At 52.9% G+C, this 20,393-nt stretch overlaps 1 protein-coding gene across 1 annotated transcript in view; it reads right to left on the reverse strand.

Annotated features, from left to right (window-relative positions):
* Positions 1-356: 356 nt before the first annotated feature.
* The window catches only part of WASHC1 (WASH complex subunit 1), an 82,356-nt gene continuing 62,319 nt past the window's right edge, over positions 357-20,393 (reverse strand). Inside the window, exons 5-11 of the mRNA XM_065412573.1 lie at positions 15,372-15,508; positions 14,213-14,348; positions 5,179-5,383; positions 4,298-4,453; positions 2,634-2,792; positions 1,720-1,788; positions 357-818 (exon numbers count right to left, since the gene is read on the reverse strand). Coding sequence (XP_065268645.1) covers positions 667-818; positions 1,720-1,788; positions 2,634-2,792; positions 4,298-4,453; positions 5,179-5,383; positions 14,213-14,348; positions 15,372-15,508 — 1,014 coding nt within the window. The 3' untranslated portion in view covers positions 357-666. The remainder of the gene's footprint in view (positions 819-1,719; positions 1,789-2,633; positions 2,793-4,297; positions 4,454-5,178; positions 5,384-14,212; positions 14,349-15,371; positions 15,509-20,393) is intronic.

Consider the following 20,393-nt stretch of genomic DNA (forward strand, 5'->3'; position numbering starts at 1 on the left):
AATGGTGGACAGCTGGGTCTCTCCTCCTCGAATCTGTTAATTAAGAGCACTCCACTTGTAGACTGGAGTGGGCTAGAGAAGGCTGCTGGGCACTTGTAACTCAAAGGAACACTACAGCTGCTGTAGAAGCCATTCATACCCAACAACAGAGTTTCCATGGCTGTTTTCACATGAGGGAGGCTATGAGGCAGCACTGGACCAACCACCTTCTATCCTATCAACCACTTCAAGAATTTCTGCCCAGGAGCACCCAAACAAGCCAGGCCCAGCCCAGCTGGCTGAGGAGAAGGCTGTTAGAGCTGCCCGTGCAGTTGTGCTTGATCACGCTCGGTAGAGATGCTAGTTCTGATCTTCCATGAGCATGAGCTGCCCTCCAGCTACAGCAGGATTTATTGAGTGAGCAGGAGCAGCAGCATTTGAAATTAAATGCACTATTTGTGGGGGAGTAAACAGAGCAGAAGTAATGTTCATTGATAACTATACTCAACAGTGGTTAGAGATGAGCAGGAACTAAGAGAAAGTGACGGGGTCCCTCTGCCAGGCCTGTGCCCTCTCACCAGCAGTTATTTCCAAGAGCTGGTCCATTTCTGAGGTGCTTAGCTCAGCCGGGCCGGATTGCCAGTTAGCCAAGAGGAAACCAATCCCAGGCCTGCGGCATGATAGCATTTATGATTCCCAGTCATCTTCCTCTTCATCCCCCGGGGGTTGTTGTGGGGCTGGCAGAGGTGGGATTGAGTCCGACATGCGGGCAAAGGCACCAGCAGGTGCACTGGGAGCATCAGCACTTCCTGCAGCTGCAGGCCCCTTGCCTGAAATGCCTGCGGGAGGAAAAGCAGGTGAGTGAGTGAGGCCTAGGAACTAGAATTGAGAGGTGAGTTGAAATGAGCGAGGATGAGAAAGGCAGCAGCTAGCCCTGCACCTGTGCAAAATCCTGCCTCATCAGCTGAGTGACTCAGGCACACACAATCTCACCTCCGCTGCTGCTGGGAAAGGGTTCATTAGCTAAAGCACCAAGTCAGCATTTCCAGCTGGCAGAACAGTAGAGGGCAGGGACCAGAACCGGCTCTGACTCTGTGAGCAGGGGAGGAGGCAGCCCCCAGCTGAAGCAGGGGAGGGGCGGAGGTGTCTGCCTGGTACCTACAGAGGGCCTTGTCATTAGGTTATGGCTAAGAAGCTACGACAGCAGGTGGCAGGCCCCAGCCCTTAGAGAATAGGCATATGCAAAATGCTTCCCCCCTCTGAGGCTCTCTGGATATGCTGAGCCTTTGCCCAGCGTGTGCAGTGAGACGCGCCCCCCCTGCAGCGTAGGGACAGGGGAGCTTTCCCTTAGAGTATTAAAAACATACAATTCACTCTACCTCAGCCAGTGCCCAGGTTTCTGCCTTGGGGATGCCAGGTAAAGCTTAGGCACTGAAGCCAGCTAAGCCCCTCCCCACTACAGCAGCACCTCCTGTCTGGATTCACTGCAGTGACACTCTGCTGTCGGCAGCATTGGTATACAAGTAAGTTCTTCCTGCTCTGCAAGGGGCTTGCCCTGTCTGGTCCATAAGGGCATTGTGTGCCTCCCCAGCAGGATCAAAGCATTCAGCCAAATGGCATGCCAGGCTGGCCAAAAGCTTCCTTCTTTCTAACTCCTGCAAGCTGCAGCAGTGAGGCAAGGGAACCTGCCCCTCTTCATGTCACACTACAGGAAAGGAGCAGCCCTCCACGGCACGGTACCTTTGCGCCTCAGGAGCAGCTTGTTGAAGAGGTCGGACATCAAGTCTCCACCCTGTGCTGTGGTTATCACTGAAAGAGTAAAGCCCCACAAATCAGGTGACATACCAAATGTCTTGCTCACAAGGTCCAGACTCCTACTAAGGGCTAGTTATTAACTGGGGACCAGCTTCAACACGTGGTCAGGACACAACAGGAGGACAGGGTATGTCCCACCCTATTCGACGTGACACACTGACTCTGCAGGGTACAATGGTGCTGTATTGGCAGAGCTGCCTAGGAGTGCAGGGTTGACTAGCAGGATATGCTGAAGGCTAGGACGGAGCTGCCTTGGCAGAGATTGTGTTGGGACCCTCACTTGGAAATTAAATAAATAAATTGACCCCTCCCATCCTTGTACCACATTTACCCTTCCCCCTTATGGACTTCAGATCACAGCACCCACGGCCTGCCTGGGAAATGTGTCAGCTTCCTACAGCAGCTCGGAGGAATTAAAAGATCGGGCGTTTCAGCCAGTTTAAGTGAACTGGAGTTAACCAGTCTACTAAAAACAGCCCAATCGTGACCCAGGACTTCCAATGGCACAATTTCCTCTCCAGAGGCAGCCTGCCCTGAGCTATCTTTGAAATGCTTCCAGCGATACAAGTTCACATGAAACATTTTCATCTCCACTCTCAAGAGGGGAGAATTCCCCAATGCAGAGCGTTAATGCATTTCTGGCACCTACGGGCTAGTGAGTTCAGACAAACATTCCAAACTGTAACGTGAGGTGAGATAAAATCCCTCTGCTCCAGGGCTTCTGTGCAGTGCGGGCTTTGCCTCTCAGGTATTTATGGGACTCCTTCACGTGGGTACCTAGGCATATCTAGCTGGGGCGGGGGAGTGAGGATGACTACTGATGGGAGCGCTCTGGGCACCTTGTTCTTGCTCCTTCTGCTTCTTCTTCTCCAGCTTTCTCTCCTTAACGCTTCGGAGGTTGGCCTTCCCAATGCCGCCAGCCTGGCGGATGGACTCCAGGAGAGTGGCCCGGCCAGTTGAAGGATTCACAACTTCCTTTGGAGCCCCTTGGACTGGAGCTGCAGGGATACAGAAAGGAGTCAGCCCAGAGGAAACGACACCATCTGATGTGTCAGCAATTAAAAATTAACAGCAGGCACTCTACATGCTGCTGCTTTAGCTAAACCTAAACCTAAACCTAAACCCTAAACCACCTGCCTGGGTGTGAAACCTGAGAGACTGAAGAGCTCTGGCACCTCATCACTTGCCCATTCCAAGTCACTGGGAGATGACGCAGTGCATAGAATGCAGGGGAGCCTTTAAAATAAATCAATGAATACTGTGGGCTGTGCAGGGTGCTGCCAGATGAAGGGTTTTGAGCTAGAATCCTTCCCCGCACCCTCATATTCTGTCCCTTGATCCCAAACTGACCATCTCACACCGTTCTCCAGAGAGCCCTCTGCCCTACAGGGGAACAGCACCCACTGCCTCTATAGGAAGACCTGCCCTGCCCAGTTAGCAACACAGGGATTGCCAGAATGGATCCGAGCAATCCGTCTAATCTGGGGCCCCCATCTCCAGCAGTGGCCAGTACGAAATGCTCCAGAGGAAGGAGCAATGTAACCCCAAACTAATTCAACCATTTCATAGCCTGAAAGCAGAAACACTGCTGCTTCCCTGGGTTTGGAGGCAGCTTTTTTGCATTGCTCCTGTTTTAAGAAATTCACTTCCTTGTGGGACCAAGAGAAAATAGCCCGGACCTTGTCAAAGGGGCACTGTAAGGGATAGGGTTCTTGTGACAAATGTTTGTATCAAACTAAAGCCAATAGAAAGGTCCATGAAGATTTTAAGCTATTCAATTCTATTAAATTAAGTGAGCAGGAGTAGAAAGTATTTGCACCCAAAGCATAGCTGCATCTTGCTAGTGCATAAGAACTTTCATGGGAGATTCCCTAGTAAACCAATACTCGCCAGAACAGTAAAACGGATTTATCTTGCTTCCATTGCCCTTGGGAGGAGAGATGCAGATAAAAGTTCCATGGCCCATCTGTGCCACAAAAACTGTTTTTCTGCATATAAAAGCCAGGGTCAGCATTAGGGGGTAGCAAGCAGGGCAGTTGCCTGGGGCCCCACTCCACAGGGGACCCTGTGAAGCTAAGTTGATCAGCCTTCAGCGTGCTGGCCCTGCTTGGGGGACCCCCTGAAACCTGTGCGCTGCCCCGCAGTGGGCCCCAGATCTCTGGTTGAGAACCACTGCACTATTAGATCTAGTCTCTCTGCAGCCTACACTTGGGTACCGAGGTCTACTCAGCCTGCTCTCCTGGGGCTGTTTGTTCAAGTCAATGGGCCACAGCGACAGTCCCGTTTGCAGATTGAAGAGTTGAAGGATTCGGCACCAGGGGAGGAAACAGCCAGAACTCCACTGAATTTTCATCGTTGCTTGTAAGGAGAGAAGAGCCACTGGAAAAGCTGGCCCAAGCCTTGGGGTTACCATTGGAAAAGCTGGCCCAGGGAAAAGGGCGGGGCCAAGTTGCTAGGTTAGATCCTGCCAACTAACAAGCCATAGCAAAAGCTCAGTCCTTACCTGCAGACATTGCACTGCTGCTCTCCTCGCTTGCTGGCTGTTTGGAAAGGGAGGCAGGCTGGGGCAGAGGAGGGGGTGGGGGAGCACTAGTTGGCATCACAGGGGGTGGAGGAGGCGGAGGTGGGGGCGGGGGCACTAGCACAGCATCTTGAAGACCTGAAATGTTAAAGGGAGGAGTGTGAAGAGTCACCAAGGGACATTACCTGCTAAGACACTATCTCCCCCCCGCCAGCAAGCGCGGATGCTCAGAGCCCTCACCCACAACAGTACCACCACTAACAATCCTCAGCACTTTGTGCGGATGAAACGGGCAGCATTAGCCCTTCTGTTATAGAGGGGGACAGGGAGCAGGGCCCCAGAGCCAGCCCATGGCATCAGGGGGCTCTTCCCCCATTTGCCGTGTGTAGTCAGGGTGGCACAAACTAGCAGTTTCTCATCACAACAACACGGCTGACCGGCTGCCAGCAAAACACAAGTGCTTGCAAGCTCCCCTCCTTCCCAGCCGGGCAGGAGGGAGGGGCTGACATTTTGTGCCACAGGCTGTGCAGCAAAAGGCCAGGGCCACACTCGTCTGTGCGGGGAAAGGCGCTAGATTTGGCCCATGCACGTGAAGCTGGCCAGGAAAGTCAAGGACTCCTCCAGCTTTAATCCTGCTGGGGCCTCTAACAAGGGACTTTTCTAGGTCCTCACCAGGGTCTACGCAGAAGTCAGTGCTGGGGAGAAGTCACAATTCCAGCCTCTGGGGCCTGCCACTGGGCAAGTCTGCATCTGCAAATACTTATTTGCTCACAACTCCTTTCCCTGTTTATCCATCTCCGCCTTGTCCTAGTGGCCTTCCCCCCACCGCCTGGATGAGCCCCAGACAAAGGGAGTTGAAATACCTGGCCTGAAGTTCTCCACGGACTCAGTGTTGAAGGTGGGTAGCTCTGGGATAGTGCTGCTGGGTGCCGAGGGTGCAATGCCAGGCCCCAGGTCTGCGATGTACATGAGATCAGCAGCGATGCCAGGCAGGTCTGGCAGGTAGGACGGCACGTCTATCTCAGGCACCTGACCCAGATCTGGTACGTAAAAGTAATTTTCAGCTACCTGGAAGACAGAAATACAAAGGGTAACAGCTGGGCGTCTGGAGACTGTTTTCCCTTAGAGAAGCCAGTAACAGAGGGAAGGGATGCAGCCTGCAGACAGTGGCATGTGGGCTGCAGTCAGCTCTCCTGGTGGCTCATCACCAGGTTTCAGAGCCCTGAACATCTACACGGCTATTTTTAGCTCTGCAGCCCAAACCCCACAAGTCCAAGTCCTCTGAGACTCAGTGCCATGGGTTTTTCTTTGCAGTGTAGATGTACTCTTCCTGGCAGATCCTCAGCACACTACACAGGTATTTAATCAGCTCAGTCTGCACTCTGGGATAACAGCATCCCTGGTGTTACTCCAGTGTCGAATGTGTGCGCTAAAAGCAACCTGCATAGGGGCAAAAAGTGGGTTTGTGCCCTTTCTTGCTCCATTCTAGAGGGGTGTCTGCATGTGTGTGTGTGTTGGTGTCTGTGTTCCTTCAAAGGGTTATTTCCATCAGAAATTCTGGTCCTGTTCAGGTTAGAAGATGACGGACAACTGGCGAGCTGATGAAACAATGGCATTGCAAGGTCTAACAGTGAAGCTGAATTGTTCAGCAGGGAAAGGGTTTTCTTTAGCCGTGTTGTTAGTTTATTTTGCTTCCACTCAAACTCCAGTGACCAACATGCATTTTAGAGAAGGGAAGTTTGAGTTGAAGATTTAACACCGCCATCTCTTCAATTATGGCCTCCAAAGCTCACAATAAACCTCCCAGAAACCCTCCAAAGCTGCCAGGGAAGACTGGACTTTACATTCCTTTTTCTTCGATGGGAAAAACCCAAGCAGGAAAGAGTTAACACGCTTCCTGGCCTCCTCCAGGCCTCAAAAAGGGCACAACACAATTCTTACTATTTCCTTGGCAGGTTCCCTTTACTTAAGATGCAGAAGAGAGAGATTCAAACACCAGCCCGTTTGCAAAGGGATGCAGACTTGCTACCCTCACAGTGGCAGAAGAGCCCCCTTCCTTGCCTCTTTCCCCTCCCATTGACTGACACTGGGGGCCAGAGCAGCTCAGCACCACCATCACAGGGCACTGTCAGCTGGCGTGGGCTGCTCTCCGTGGCTGGACTTTTCTCCACACTTGGGCTGAGCGCAGTCCTGCTCAAGAGATTGCTCCACACGGGAGGGGATAAAGAACTCAGCTAGATTAGTCTGAGGGCATTATCTGAAATCCCTGACAACACACCAGTACTGTGATCACCCGCCTCCAGCTAACAGGCTGCTCCTTCCATCAGCCCTGTCTCCTGCTGTGCCACGGGCACTTCATATTAAAGAGATAACAGTCCTGTCAGGCTTTCCCAATGGGGTGAAATGCAGGGTATTTGAACGGTCAATAATTTTTTAAGAGCCTAGCGCTCCTTTGGTAGTTCCCAAGCATCGCACTGCAGCCACTTTCCACCTGAGGCTGGGGGAAACTGCTCCTCCTAACACCTTCCTCTCAGGACCAGAAAGAGGGACTCAGAATAGCGGCTGCTTTTCTCCAGCTCAAATAAAACCGCCATTTCTCCACCTGCCTGCCAAAAACCCCTTCTGCAGCTCAGGCTCTGACCAGGCCAGTGCAGGAGGGAGACAGCCCTGCACCAGAGGAGGCCACATCAGCGCTGTCACTACCCAACCCGCCAATTCTACATAGAGCCTGGAGAAACACAACCCTCAGGCATAGGTGGTGAGTTATATGGGCCAGTGGTGCCCGTGCTCCACCAATATTCAGGAAAGTGGGCCCACTCCACCAATGTTTGGGCTTATATTTTCAGAGCCATCCCATCCATAGGATGGACCGGGGCAACCGTCCTGGGCCTCACACTCGGGGGGGCCCCACACTTCAGGGGGACACGGGGTCCAGGGCGGCCTGGGGGACGAGCAGGGGGCCTGGCGCTGGCAGCAGCGAGTGACCCAGCCCCTGTCCTCCCCGCTCCGCTCTGCCTCTTCCCGCCCCTGCTCTGCCCCTACCAACCCCCAAGGCCGCCTGGACTCCACATCTCTCTGAAGCGCAGGGCCCCCCAAAGCACGGGGCCTGTGGCGGTTTCCCCGGTCCGTCTGATGGATGGGATGGCTCCACTTGGACCCACTCTGGGCGCCACCAAAAATTATACAAACCTGGCACCCATGCCCTCAGGTGTAGAAGTCTCATTGCATCCACCAAGCCCAGCAAGGACTATACACACAAACCCTAATGAGGTTACTAAGGCAGGTGAAATGCCCCACTGCCCATCACCCAAGATCTCCTCTCTGGGCAGAAGTGAAAGTAAGCCGGCAAGAGCCGATACGCCATGCCGGACCCGACCGGCTTCCCCAGGCTGGCGATTTAAAGGGCCATGGGTTCCCTGCAGCAGCCGGAGCCCCTGGCCCTTTAAATCCCCACGGGAGCCCCAGGGCTCCCAGCCGCCTCTGCAGCTGGTAGCTCCAGGAGTGATTTAAAGGCCCCAGGGTTCCCAGCTGCAGCCAGAGCTCTGGGGCCTATAAATCTTGATTTAAAGGCCCCGCCTCTTCCGATTGAGGCCACGCCCCTGCCCAGGACTCTGGCGTACCGGTAAGTCCTTTAACTTACTTTTACCCCTGCCTCTGGGCCATTCCCCCACCAACTCCTGCCTCTACAAAACCCAGCTCTCCTCTAGAAGGTAAGCATGGTGCTTTCTTCTTCGAGTGATTGTTCACGTCCATTACACATTAGGTGTGCGCGCGCCGCGTGCACGAACGTCGGAAACTTTTTCCCTCAGCGGCTCCTGTCGGGCCTGCAGGATCTCCCCTCCCGCCAGAGCGGCGCCCCGCTCTAGCGTATATATATCCCTGCCGGCCCAACACTCCCTCAGTTCCTTCTTACCGTCCGTGGTGACGTTGGAACAACTCTGTCTCTCATCTGAGAGTGTCCCTTAGCATAGTAATTAGTGTTACAGTTATCAGTTCGTTAGTAGTTAGTAGTTAGTGTTAAGCTAGCAGTTATCAGTTCTTTACAAAGGCTTAAACTCTTTGTGTTAGGTGTTTGGCTAACCCCGGCACCGGCCCTGGGCGGCGGGGCATGCCGCACGCCCAAGGCTTCAAGGCTTATGCCACGTGCCGCAAGCCTATGCCATTGAGTGATCCACACGACTCATGTCTCCGTTGCCTGGGGGAAGCACACCAAAAGGAGCGCTGCAAGATCTGTAAGGCTTTCAAGCCCAGGACTAAGAAAGAGAGAGACTTTCGCCTTAAGCAGCTGCTCATGGAGTCGGCGCTGCAGCCCTCCACTTCGACGGCACCGTCAACCTCGGTGCGGAGTGCCCCGGCATCGGTTCGGGATCCGATGCCGGCGGGGCAACCTAAGCCTACGGCACCGGCTCGGAGGGAACACCCCCAGCACCGGTCCTCTTCGCCGGCTAAGCCGAAGGGCCAACCCAAGGCATGCGGACGTTCCCCGCACAAGAGGGTAGCGCCCACGAAGACCGCAAGTGCCACTAAAGCCGTTGTGGTCCCAACACAGATCCCGGTGCCAGTGGCTCCGGCGCCGAAAGGCCTGTCGAGCCCCGGGATAGGCGCGTCGAGTGAGGAGGAAGGCTGGAGGAACTGTTGGAATAGTCCTCCACCCCGGACACATTTGAGGCAGCAAAGGACCTCATTGAATTGTCCACTGAAGGCACCCTCCGCGCTAAGGACATTCCGCCGAGACTGCCGTCCAAAGGCAAGCCGGCGATGATGCGCCCATCACGGTCGCCATCTCGGCACCGTTCGCGGCGCCAATCCCGGTCGAGCTCCGCCTCGGTGGACTCCCGGCTTCCCTCCGCGCAGCGGGCCGCACAACCGTCGGGCCCCAGCAGACGCGAGGCACCGGCCCAGCAGCCCTGCTCGAGCAGGCACCGGGACGTTTCGGTCACGCGATCCCTGAGACCGTCCTCCCGCAGCCGCCACCGGTACCAATCCAGGTCCAGGTCGGCACGGCGCTACTCCCGGTCCCGAAGGCACCGCTCTCCAACCCCGGACCGGCACCGCCCCACGGCACCGCCGTGGCCCTCTAGATCACCGTCCATAGTTTCGGAGGTGGACTCGGGCCATTCCAGCAAATATGCCCACAGAGCGCAGGCCAGTAGGGAGCACGAAGCCTCTTGGCAACCACAGTGGGGCCACCCAGGGCAATGGCCATTCTGGACCCCTTGGGCCTACCATCAACAAGGCCCCCCGTCCAGAACCTCGAGATCGGGCCCCTCAGGACACCGGTCCCGCTCCCCACGGTGGCGCCCACCCTCCCGCAGGGAGTCCACGGTATCCAGGCCGCCAGAAAGGGAAAGGGCCGACTCGGCACCGAGCCCGGCACCGTCTCAGGCCCACGTCAGAGAACGCATTCCGGAGGAGCGCCCTGCTGATGAGGAGTTACAGGAGGAAGAGGACGCACAAAAGGCCATGACCTCCTCCTCCTCACCAGACGAAGCCGTGGCGGGCACAACAGTGTCCGGTCCTCCCCTGATTGACCATCGGGCACACCAGGACCTGCTCCGCCGAGTAGCCCTCAATTTGGGGTTGCAGGCAGAGGAAACCGTAGAGCAGGAAGACCCTATGGTCGACATTCTAAGCCCGGAAGGCCCCTCCAGGATTGCGCTCCCGCTCATAAAAACGGTCCAATCTAATTACAAGACCCTATGGCAAACACCAGCCTCCGCGGCGCCTACGGCAAAGGGCGTAGAGAGGAAATACTTCGCCCCATCCAAGGGGTTTGATTTCCTATTCTCCCACCCAACCCCATGTTCGCTGGTCGTCTCCGCGGTCAACGAACGGGAGCGACATGGCCAACAGGCCCCGGCCCCCAAGGCCAAGGAGGCAAAACGCTTGGACTTATTTGGGAGAAAGGTCTACTCGTCCGGAGGCCTCCAGCTGCGGATCGCGAACCAACAAGCGATCCTGAACAGGCACAATTTCAACTCCTGGGCATCAGTGTCCAAGTTCAAGGAAGCCTTGCCTCAGGGCTCGCAACCCGAGTTTGCTGCCTTAGTAGACGAAGGGAAGGCGGTGGCCAAAACCTCCTTACAGGCCTCACTTGACTCCGCTGACGCAGCCGCTAGGACAATTGCGTCAGGAGTGGTAATGAGACGCTCGGCATGGCTGCAGGCTTCCGGCCTTCCCCCAGAGGTGCAAAACACCCTCCAAGACCTTCCGTTCGAGGGTTCAGGCTTGTTTTCAGACCAAACGGATGCCAGACTACACAGCCTTAAGGACTCTCGAGCTACCCTCAAGTCGTTGGGGATGCACACCCCAGTGACGCAGAGGAAGCCCTTCAAGCCCCAACCTCCGCAGAGGCAGTACCACCCTTGTCCTAGACAGGAGCCGTACCGCAGGAGGGGCAGGGATAACAGGCGTAGACGCAACAACACGCCCAACCAAGGCCAAAATCAGGGCCAAAACAAACCGCAGCCGGGAAACAAACAAGGGTTTTGAAGCTGCGATCGAGGACCGTATACCAACCTCTGTTCCGGATCCCCCCCTGTGTTTCAGGGACCGCCTGTCCCGTTTTTACCGTGCTTGGTCACGTATAACATCGGACCGCTGGGTCCTATGCATGGTGGAGGCAAGATACACCCTTCAGTTCTCCTCGCCCCCTCCCTGCCACCCCCCAACCCCGTCCCTCTTCAGGGACCCCTCTCACGAGCAACTCCTCTTGCAAGAGGTGCAGGCCCTCCTCACAGTAGGAGCGGTGGAAGAGGTTCCTCCGGACCTCAAAGGGAAAGGGTTCTATTCAAGATACTTCCTCATTCCCAAAGCAAAAGGGGGCCTTCGTCCTATTCTGGACATACGCAAGCTAAACAAATACTTGCTCAAACCACATTTCCGTATGGTCTCCCTTGGTACCATCATTCCATCCCTGGATCCGGGGGATTGGTACGCTGCCCTCGATATGAAAAATGCCTATTTTCACATCGCTATCCGACCGGCCCACCGGCGGTTCCTGCGCTTCACTGTCAGCCAGCGCCATTTCCAATTTACAGTTTTGCTCTTCGGCCTGGCAACAGCCCCGCGCGTATTCACGAAATGCATGTCCGTGGTAGCAGCTTTTCTTCGAAAAAGAAGGATGCGTGTCTACCCTTACCTGGACGACTGGCTCCTAGCGGGCCGGTCGGAGGCCGAGGTTCGCTCCCATGTGGCATTGACGCTACAGGTGTTCCACGAACTCGGTCTACTGGTCAATGTACCCAAGTCATCACTGGTCCCTACGCAGAGACTGGACTTCATAGGGGCAGTCCTGGACCCAGTGGCGGCACGGGCGAGTCTCCCCGTGTCGAGGTTCCTGGCCATTCAGAAGGCCGTGAGCTCCATCCAGCAATTCCCCACGACCACGGCCAGATGTTGCTTACAACTCTTGGGGCACATGGCGGCCTGCACCCACGTAGTCGGACACGCCTGCCTCAGACTCAGGCCGCTGCAGTTGTGGCTGGCCCAAGCATATCGCCCCAACAGAGACCCCTTAGACCTGGTCGTGACTATCCCGGCTCGGGTGTCGAACGCCCTCCGTTGGTGGCTCGATCGGCAGCAGGTTTGCGCGGGAGTCCCTTTCGCCGCCCCACAGCCCGTTCTGACATTAGTAACAGACGCGTCGGACCTGGGTTGGGGGGCGCACCTGGGGGACCTGCGCACTCAGGGCTTGTGGTCCAGGGAAGAAAAGTTGCTTCATATCAACCTGAAGGAGCTAAGGGCGGTTCGCCTCGCCTGCCAAACCTTTCACGCTACCATAAGAGGCCACAGCGTGTCGGTTCTGACGGACAACACTACCGCCATGTTCTACATAAACAAACAGGGCGGGTCCCGGTCCTCTCCCCTCTGTCACGAGGCACTCCGCCTCTGGGACTTTTGCATAGCCCATTCAGTCCACTTACTAGCGACATATCTCCCGGGGGTCCAAAACGGACTAGCGGACCACCTCAGCCGGTCATATCTCATGCACGAGTGGACGTTGAAGCAGGACGTCCTGCGTTCAATCTTCCGGAGGTGGGGGTTTCCCCAGGTGGATCTCTTCGCCACTGAGGACAACAGCCAATGCCCCCAGTTTTGTTCATTCCAGAACCGCAGTCCGGGCTCATTGGCAGATGCCTTCGCAATCCCGTGGGGCGGGAGCCTGGGGTATGCCTTCCCCCCATTCCCGCTCATCCACAGGGTCCTCCTCAAAACCCGCAGGGACAAGGCGACAGTCATCCTTATTGCCCCGGCGTGGCCACGTCAGCACTGGTTCACGTCCCTGTTGGAACTGTCCGTGTCCACTCCGATAACCCTCCCCCTCCATCACGACCTCATCACACAAGACCGAGGTCGCCTGCTCCACCCGAACCTACCGTCACTGCATCTCACGGCGTGGTTTCTCTCTGGCTAAACAATAGGGAGCACGGGTGCTCTCATGAGGTCCAGCAAGTCCTCCTTGGTAGTAGAAAGCCCTCCACAAGAGCGACCTACCTTGCCAAATGGAAACGGTTCTCCCACTGGTGTGAGCCTCACCACATCCAGCCTCTGCAGGCCTCAATCCCATCAATTCTAGACTACTTGCTACCCCTCAAGCATCAAGGGCTCGCCCCCGCCTCAATTAAGGTGCATCTGGCTGCCATATCGGCATTCCACCCTGGGGAGTTGGGGGTTTCGGTGTTCTCCAACCCCACAGTAGTCCGATTCCTCAAGGGGTTGGAGAGGGTGTTTCCCTACTCGCGCCCACCGGTCCCCGCGTGGAACCTCAACCTGGTCCTCACTAAGCTCATGGGGCCGCCCTTTGAACCCCTAGCCTCTTGCTCCCTCCTGCACCTCTCATGGAAGGCAGCGTTTCTCGTGGCCATCACATCGGCTAGGAGGGTATCGGAATTGAGAGCCCTCACTTCGGAACCTCCTTATACAGTTTTTTATAAGGATAAGGTGCAACTGAGGCCGCACCCCAAATTCCTTCCAAAAGTGGTCACGCACTTTCATATGGGGCAGGACATTTGTTTACCGGTGTTCTTCCCCAAGCCCCATACGGACCCAAGCCACCGCAGCCTGCATACCCTGGATGTCCGTCGGGCCTTGGCGTTTTATCTAGACCGCACCAGGCCATTCCGCAAATCGACTCAGCTGTTTATTGCCGTTGCGGAGCGAATGAGAGGCCAACCTATTTCGACGCAACGCTTGTCGGCATGGATTGTGCTTTGCATACGCACGTGCTACGAGCTCGCCAACGTACCAGCCCCGGAGATCAGGGCTCACTCAACTAGGGCCCAAGCGTCCTCGGTGGCCTTCTTGGCACAGGTTCCGCTCCAGGAAATCTGCAAAGCAGCCACCTGGTCGTCGGTGCATACGTTCACAGCCCACTACGCGATCCATCATCAGACCTGAGAGGATGCGGTTGTCGGCAGGGCTGTGCTTCAATCAGTTATTCCTTGACTCCTACCCTCCTCCAATGGTAAGCTTGTGAGTCACCTAATGTGTAATGGACGTGAACAATCACTCGAAGAAGAAAAAACGGTTACTTACCTTCTGTAACTATTGTTCTTCAAGATGTGTTGTTCACGTCCATTACACTTCCCACCCTCCTTCCCCTCTGTCGGAGTCACCGGCAAGAAGGAACCGAGGGAGGGTCGGGCCGGCAGGGATATATATACGCTAGAGCGGGGCGCCACTCTGGCGGGAGGGGAGACCCTGCAGGCCCGACGGGAGCCGCTGAGGGAAAAAGTTTCCGACGTTCGTGCACGCAGCGCGCGCACACCTAATGTGTAATGGACGTGAACAACACATCTCGAAGAACAACAGTTACAGAAGGTAAGTAACCGTTTTTTCTGCAGCATGGTATCCCTTCGCTCAGCATGTACAGCCCCACCCGCTGCTGCATCTCACCTGCCGATCCAGCTGCCCCCTTTTGGTGATAGAAAGGGGTGCATCAAAGAGCTTCTCCTCAGTCTCTGTTCCCAGAGTCACATGGGTCTTGGTCACTGCTCCTGCCAGAGGATCCAGGAAGACATACTTCTTGTACCTGGGGATGGAGAAAACCTCAGTGATTCTAGCTCAGGGAAGAGCCAGGGAAAGGTTCTTCAGCCAGAGGATGGGACCAGGCGTTAAGGGGTGACAAAACAGACTCCTGATGTCCCAAATCTAATCCCAGTCCCAGTCAATACTGCCTCCACTCAGCTACATCGCTCCTGTGTTCTATCCCACCTCGCCCACAGGTTTGCCCCTCTCCCTTCTTCACCGCCACAGCCAGGAGCTGGGATTTCCCCATCCTGACCTCACACTCTGCAGGCTAGTGCAGGGCGAACCTGAACACCTGTCACTACCATCTGGATTCCACCAAGCTTCTCTCCCCTTGCCCACCACACACCATGTTACGGGGACAGCAGTTACACCACTGTCTAGAGCAGGGCATGCCTAGCATGCCAATCTCTGCTGGACACACTGTTTGAGAGGGAGGAAGAAAGTCAGAAAGGAGAACATCGAGAGCCCCAGGAGCAGCGAGGGAAATACTGTCCAAAGCAGATGAAGATCAAGGAGGATAAGCACCATGGGGGCATCCTTAGATTTGACCAGGAGAAGACATCCTTGGCAAGCACTGTTCCACTCAAGGAGAACAGGAGAAACAAGGACTGCAAGGGACTGAATCAGTCAGGGAGGAAGTTGAAGTAGTGGGAATGAAGTGACCACTCAAGTTTAGGCAAAGAGGTGGAGGGAGATGTGGCAGTAGCTGGATAAGCAAACGAGACAGAGAGAAGGACAGAGAACAGAGAAAATATTCAGGCGCTGGGCAAGTAATGATGGGGGAGAGGAGAGGTGTTCAGGGGCACATGCTGGGTCAGAAGTTGACAGTAACAAACAGCTCTGACTCAGAATGGGGTGAGGAAGAAAGGATGTTGGGTGGAGGCTGCTATTCAGGGGAATCAACCCACCAGCCCCCCAGAGCAAGAGCATCTCCCCAGATAAGGTGGCAGGCCGGGGTGGGGAGGCAGCAGATCAGAGGCCAGGCGGTGGGAGCAGAGCTGCTTGGTGCTGCTCCAACACTCACAGGTTCTCGGTGGTGTTGAACAGCAGCAGGGAGCTAAGGGAGCTGATGTTCCTGGGGAGGCTGCCAAGACCTTCTTCTGCATCATCCTCCTGATGAACTTTTGTGCTCACACACACTGGGAAGTACTTGAGCTTCTCCTGCAATGAAATAAACAGGTGGCAATACAGTGGGAATGCATGGCACCTCTGGTGGCCCTCTCCATTATCCACATGCTACCACTGCTGCTCCACATAGCCACCCTGCTACGTTACCCTTGTTCACACCAGGCAGGATACCGGCTCCGTGTCCAGCAACAGACATGGTCATGTTTCAGAAGAGAAGCCACAGTAGTGCATTTAAGATGTTGTACACAAATCACCTGGACCTGAATTTTTGTGGCAAGCACCTCTTATGGACTGAGCCCCACAGCCCTTCCATTAACCTACCCTATCCTGTGCAATGCCTCCTGCTGAGCGGGGCTGGGATTGGAGTGATTGTGCATGTCCGCACAGCCAGCGCTCCTACACCAGTATCTACAGCGCTTCCCTCTGGGACTGACCTGTCAATTCCGCCACCTTCAGCTCTCCTCCTATTGAGATGCCCCCGCCCCGGGTGGGGGGAGAGAAAGGCAAGCATGCCAGCACCAACTAAGAGGGCAGACGAGGGAGGGTGAGCGGAGGGAAGAGTGTGAGAGCCAGATGGTTTTACAAAGCCCAGGAGATTTGCAGGACTTTTCAACTCCAGTGAACCAAAAGCTCCTCTCTCTCAGCTCTTCAGCTTCATACATAATGTATAGAACTCCCTTTAGAAAGGGAGTTATTTCAGCTGAACAGCTTAACTTTTAAAGAACATGGGAATTGCCATCTCAGATCAGACCAGTGCCTGATGTTGTGGGGAAGATGTACAACCTCCATAATGTACTTAGCTGTACTGTACTATACATAGACTCCGGATTTAAGATCAGACGGGACTATAAGATCATCTACTCTGACCTCCTCTATATCACATACCATACCACAGGGGAGGGGAAGGGCTATTGCTTCTTGGGCCCAGTTGCTGACCAGCTTAAGAGGCCACAGGACTGAGACTGGACTACTGGACTGAGCACAGGACTTGGAACAAGGAACTTGTGTTCCACATCTGCCTCTGGCTTGGCCAGTTCACTTATCCCGTCAGTTTCTCCTAGCTGTAAAATGGGCACAGCCCTTGTCTCACAGGGATGAAGCGATGAACCCTCAAACCAGAAGTGATTTGTACAATCAAGTAAATTAGCCACATTCATATTTTCACTGTTCACATATTTGAAGTGACGACAACCATGCAGCATTGGCCATTAGCAGCAAATAAAAAAACCTGATGTAAATTGTTCTTTAGTGACTGTACAAGTGGAGATTCAACAGAGATTCAGAAATAAAGTTCCATTTGGTCATTAATATTCATTTCCTAATGTTTAATTTTTAAGCATCATGGAATCCTGACGTCTTCGGTAGAACTGCTCACACACTAAGCCCTCAAGAAATGTATTTTTTAAAACTTTCCCTTTGTAAATTTCAATTAGCACTGGAAGGGTCGGTGTCGCTTTTCGGATGGAGTGAGAAATCAACCATTACTCACATTTACTTATTAAAAAGTCTAATCCTTCTAAGGCATTTATAAAAAGTACAAAGCATGACTATTACCCTGAAGTATGAGGCTTTATATAGTCCTTGTAATTTTTGTGCTACTTAAAGTAACTGCAATGACACTTTTATACAAAGATCTAATCCTGTTCTGAAATTTATATCTACCTCAGTAACATCCTGCAACTGTGATTTCCGCAGGTGAAACCACATCATATTTTTTTTTCTTGTAACTTTTAAAAGGACTGATCCTGCAATATGCTCAGCAAACTCAACTCACTGAAATCAGTGGGAGTCTAGAGCACTAAACACTTAGCAGAACAGGCAGCTCAGGACCTGGCAGGATCAGAGCCCTAAATTTGCTGTCTTTCAATTTACTCTTTCTAAATAGCCAAAAGTTCAAATATATTAACCCATGACAGGACTTCATCTCTCACCCTCCAGTTACCAAGTTTCATTAATACTAGGGTGACCAAATGTCCCGTTTTCATCATAGAAGATTAGGAGGTCATCTAGTCCACAACCCCCTGCTCAAAGCAGGACCAATCCCCAACTAAATCACCCCAGCCAGGGCTTTGTCAAGCTGGACCTTAAAAACCTCTAAGGAAGGAGATTCCACCACGTCCCTAGGTAACCCATTCCAGTGCTTCACCACCCTCCTAGTGAAAGGACAGTCCCGTTTTTTGGGACTTTTGCTTATATAGGCACCTATTACCCTCCACCCCCTGACCTGTTTTTTCACAGTTGCTATCTGGTCACCCTATTAATATCGTCTCCTGTTAGGGGCTTTAGAGAGTCTAAATAAATTACATACAAAAACATACATTAAAAGAATATTATTTCGGTTACAAATTCAAGCATTTGAAATTCAGGAAATGCCATACTCATGGTTGTCTGTGCAACCTTGATTGGCCTCCCCATGTGCCCATGGTGTGCACTGAACAGGGCAGAGTCCCACTGAAAAACAGAATGTGCTCATGTAATTAACGACTATAGCATGCATATGCACTAGGGGGCCAAATTAAGCTGGTGTGGGCAACGGTAGTTCTGACATTTCTGCTGCCCACTTGTTAAACCTTCAAACAAGCACTTTCATGCCTTCTCCCATGCTGCCCCACATGTGTTGTAGGTGGCCCCAATAAACAACCGCAAAGCTACCTCATTGTCCACCTTCAAATCCCGCCTCAAAACTCTCCTTTGCACACCAACAGCCTAACCATCACATTTTTTGTAGGCATCACAGCAAAAACCACTGGAAGTCGTGCTGAACAGTACTGCCTCATTGAGTCCTTGTACTCCCTCATCGGTCAGCATCCATCTTTTGTCTATTGTCAGCTCCCTAGGGACCAGCCTTTCTTTGTGTTCTGTGTCTGTGCAGCACCTAGCACAATGGGGTCCTGGTCCATGACTGGAGCTCCTGGGGGGTCACAGTACCACAAATAATAAATAAGTTTGGCGATGGTGACGGCAGCAAAAGCCACCCGGGGCTTTCCTGCAATACAGCAGATATGAAGCCCTCCGGTTCCTCAGCCCAGTCAGGGAAGGCCCCGCCAGCTACTTTCAGCATGTAACGCACAGCAATGGGCCTCGTCGGATGTAACAATGGGCAAGGAGGCTGCCACTGAAAGCCTGAATAACTGAGGGTATAAATACACTGGTCTACAATTTTTGAGAAGTCGTCTGCTTCAGAGATAAACTGTGCTATTTATTATGTATTTTGATGTGCTGAATTCAAATATGACAATTAAAACAACTGATTGGCTACTGTTTCTAAGATATTTAAGTTTTTACATTTTATGTCTATGTATATTGTGTAGATAGTAGAGTTTTAATCATAAATTGTAAACCTAGGTCTTTTCATGTGTTTATGGTTGCTTTACATGATAATATTTCACCTGTCCTGTTTATGGAACACTTTAAAAATCAGCAAAAGGGTTATATAAATAAAATTTATTATGAAACAAAAGGCAAAAAACTATTATGTACATAGTTTAGTCCTATTCAGTGTCTACTTGGCGCTTCTTGGCTTGTCTCTTGTATTCATTAAATGGAGCATCTCTTGTCACTGTCCAGCAACAGTCTGCAAGCATTGATGGGCTCCATTTGCCCTGATAGCGTTTCTCCATTGTTGCAATGTCCTGGTGAAATCGCTCGCCGTGCTCGTCGCTCACTGCTCCGCAGTTCGGTGGAAAAAAATCTAGATGAGAGTGCAAAAAATGTATCTTTAGTGACATGTTGCAACCAAGGCTTTTGTATGCCTTGAGGAGGTTTTCCACCAACAACCTGTAGTTGTCTGCCTTGTTGTTTCCGAGAAAATTTATTGCCACTAACTGGAAGGCTTTCCATGCCGTCTTTTCCTTGCCACGCAGTGCATGGTCAAATGCATCATCTCGAAGAAGTTCACGAATCTGAGGACCAACAAAGACACCTTCCTTTATCTTAGCTTCACTTAACCTTGGAAATTTTCCACGGAGGTACTTGAAAGCTGCTTGTGTTTTGTCAATGGCCTTGACAAAGTTCTTCATCAGACCCAGCTTGATGTGTAAGGGTGGTAACAAAATCTACCTTGATTCAACAAGAGGTGGATGCTGAACACTTTTCCTCCCAGGCTCCAATGACTGTCGGAGTGGCCAATCTTTCTTGATGTAGTGGGAATCTCTTGCACGACTATCCCATTCACAGAGAAAACAGCAGTACTTTGTGTATCCAGTCTGCAGACCAAGCAAGAGAGCAACAACCTTCAAATCGCCACAAAGCTGCCACTGATGTTGGTCATAGTTTATGCACCTCAAAAGTTGTTTCATGTTGTCATAGGTTTCCTTCATATGGACTATATGACCAACTGGAATTGATGGCAAAACATTGCCATTATGCAGTAAAACAGCTTTAAGACTCGTCTTCGATGAATCAATGAACAGTCTCCACTCATCTGGATCGTGAACGATGTTGAGGGCTGCCATCACACCATTGATGTTGTTGCAGGCTACAAGATCACCTTCCATGAAGAAGAATGGGACAAGATCCTTTTGACGGTCACGGAACATGGAAACCCTAACATCACCTGCCAGGAGATTCCACTGCTGTAGTCTGGAGCCCAACAGCTCTGCCTTATTCTTGGGTAGTTCCAAATCCCTGACAAGGTCATTCAGTTCACCTTGTGTTATGAGGTGTGGTTCAGAGGAGGAGGATGGGAGAAAATGTGGGTCCTGTGACATTGATGGTTCAGGACCAGAAGTTTCATCCTCTTCCTCTTCCTCGTCTGACTCAAGTGAGAATGATTCTGGTGCATCAGGAACCGGCAGTCCTTCTCCAGGGGGTACTGGGCGTATAGCTGATGGAATGTTTGGATAATGCACAGTCCACTTTTTCTTCTTTGACACACCTTTCCCAACTGGAGGCACCATGCAGAAGTAACAATTGCTGG

This window comes from Emys orbicularis, chromosome 1 (genome assembly GCF_028017835.1).
Source record: "Emys orbicularis isolate rEmyOrb1 chromosome 1, rEmyOrb1.hap1, whole genome shotgun sequence".
NCBI classification, from domain to species: domain Eukaryota; kingdom Metazoa; phylum Chordata; order Testudines; family Emydidae; genus Emys; species Emys orbicularis.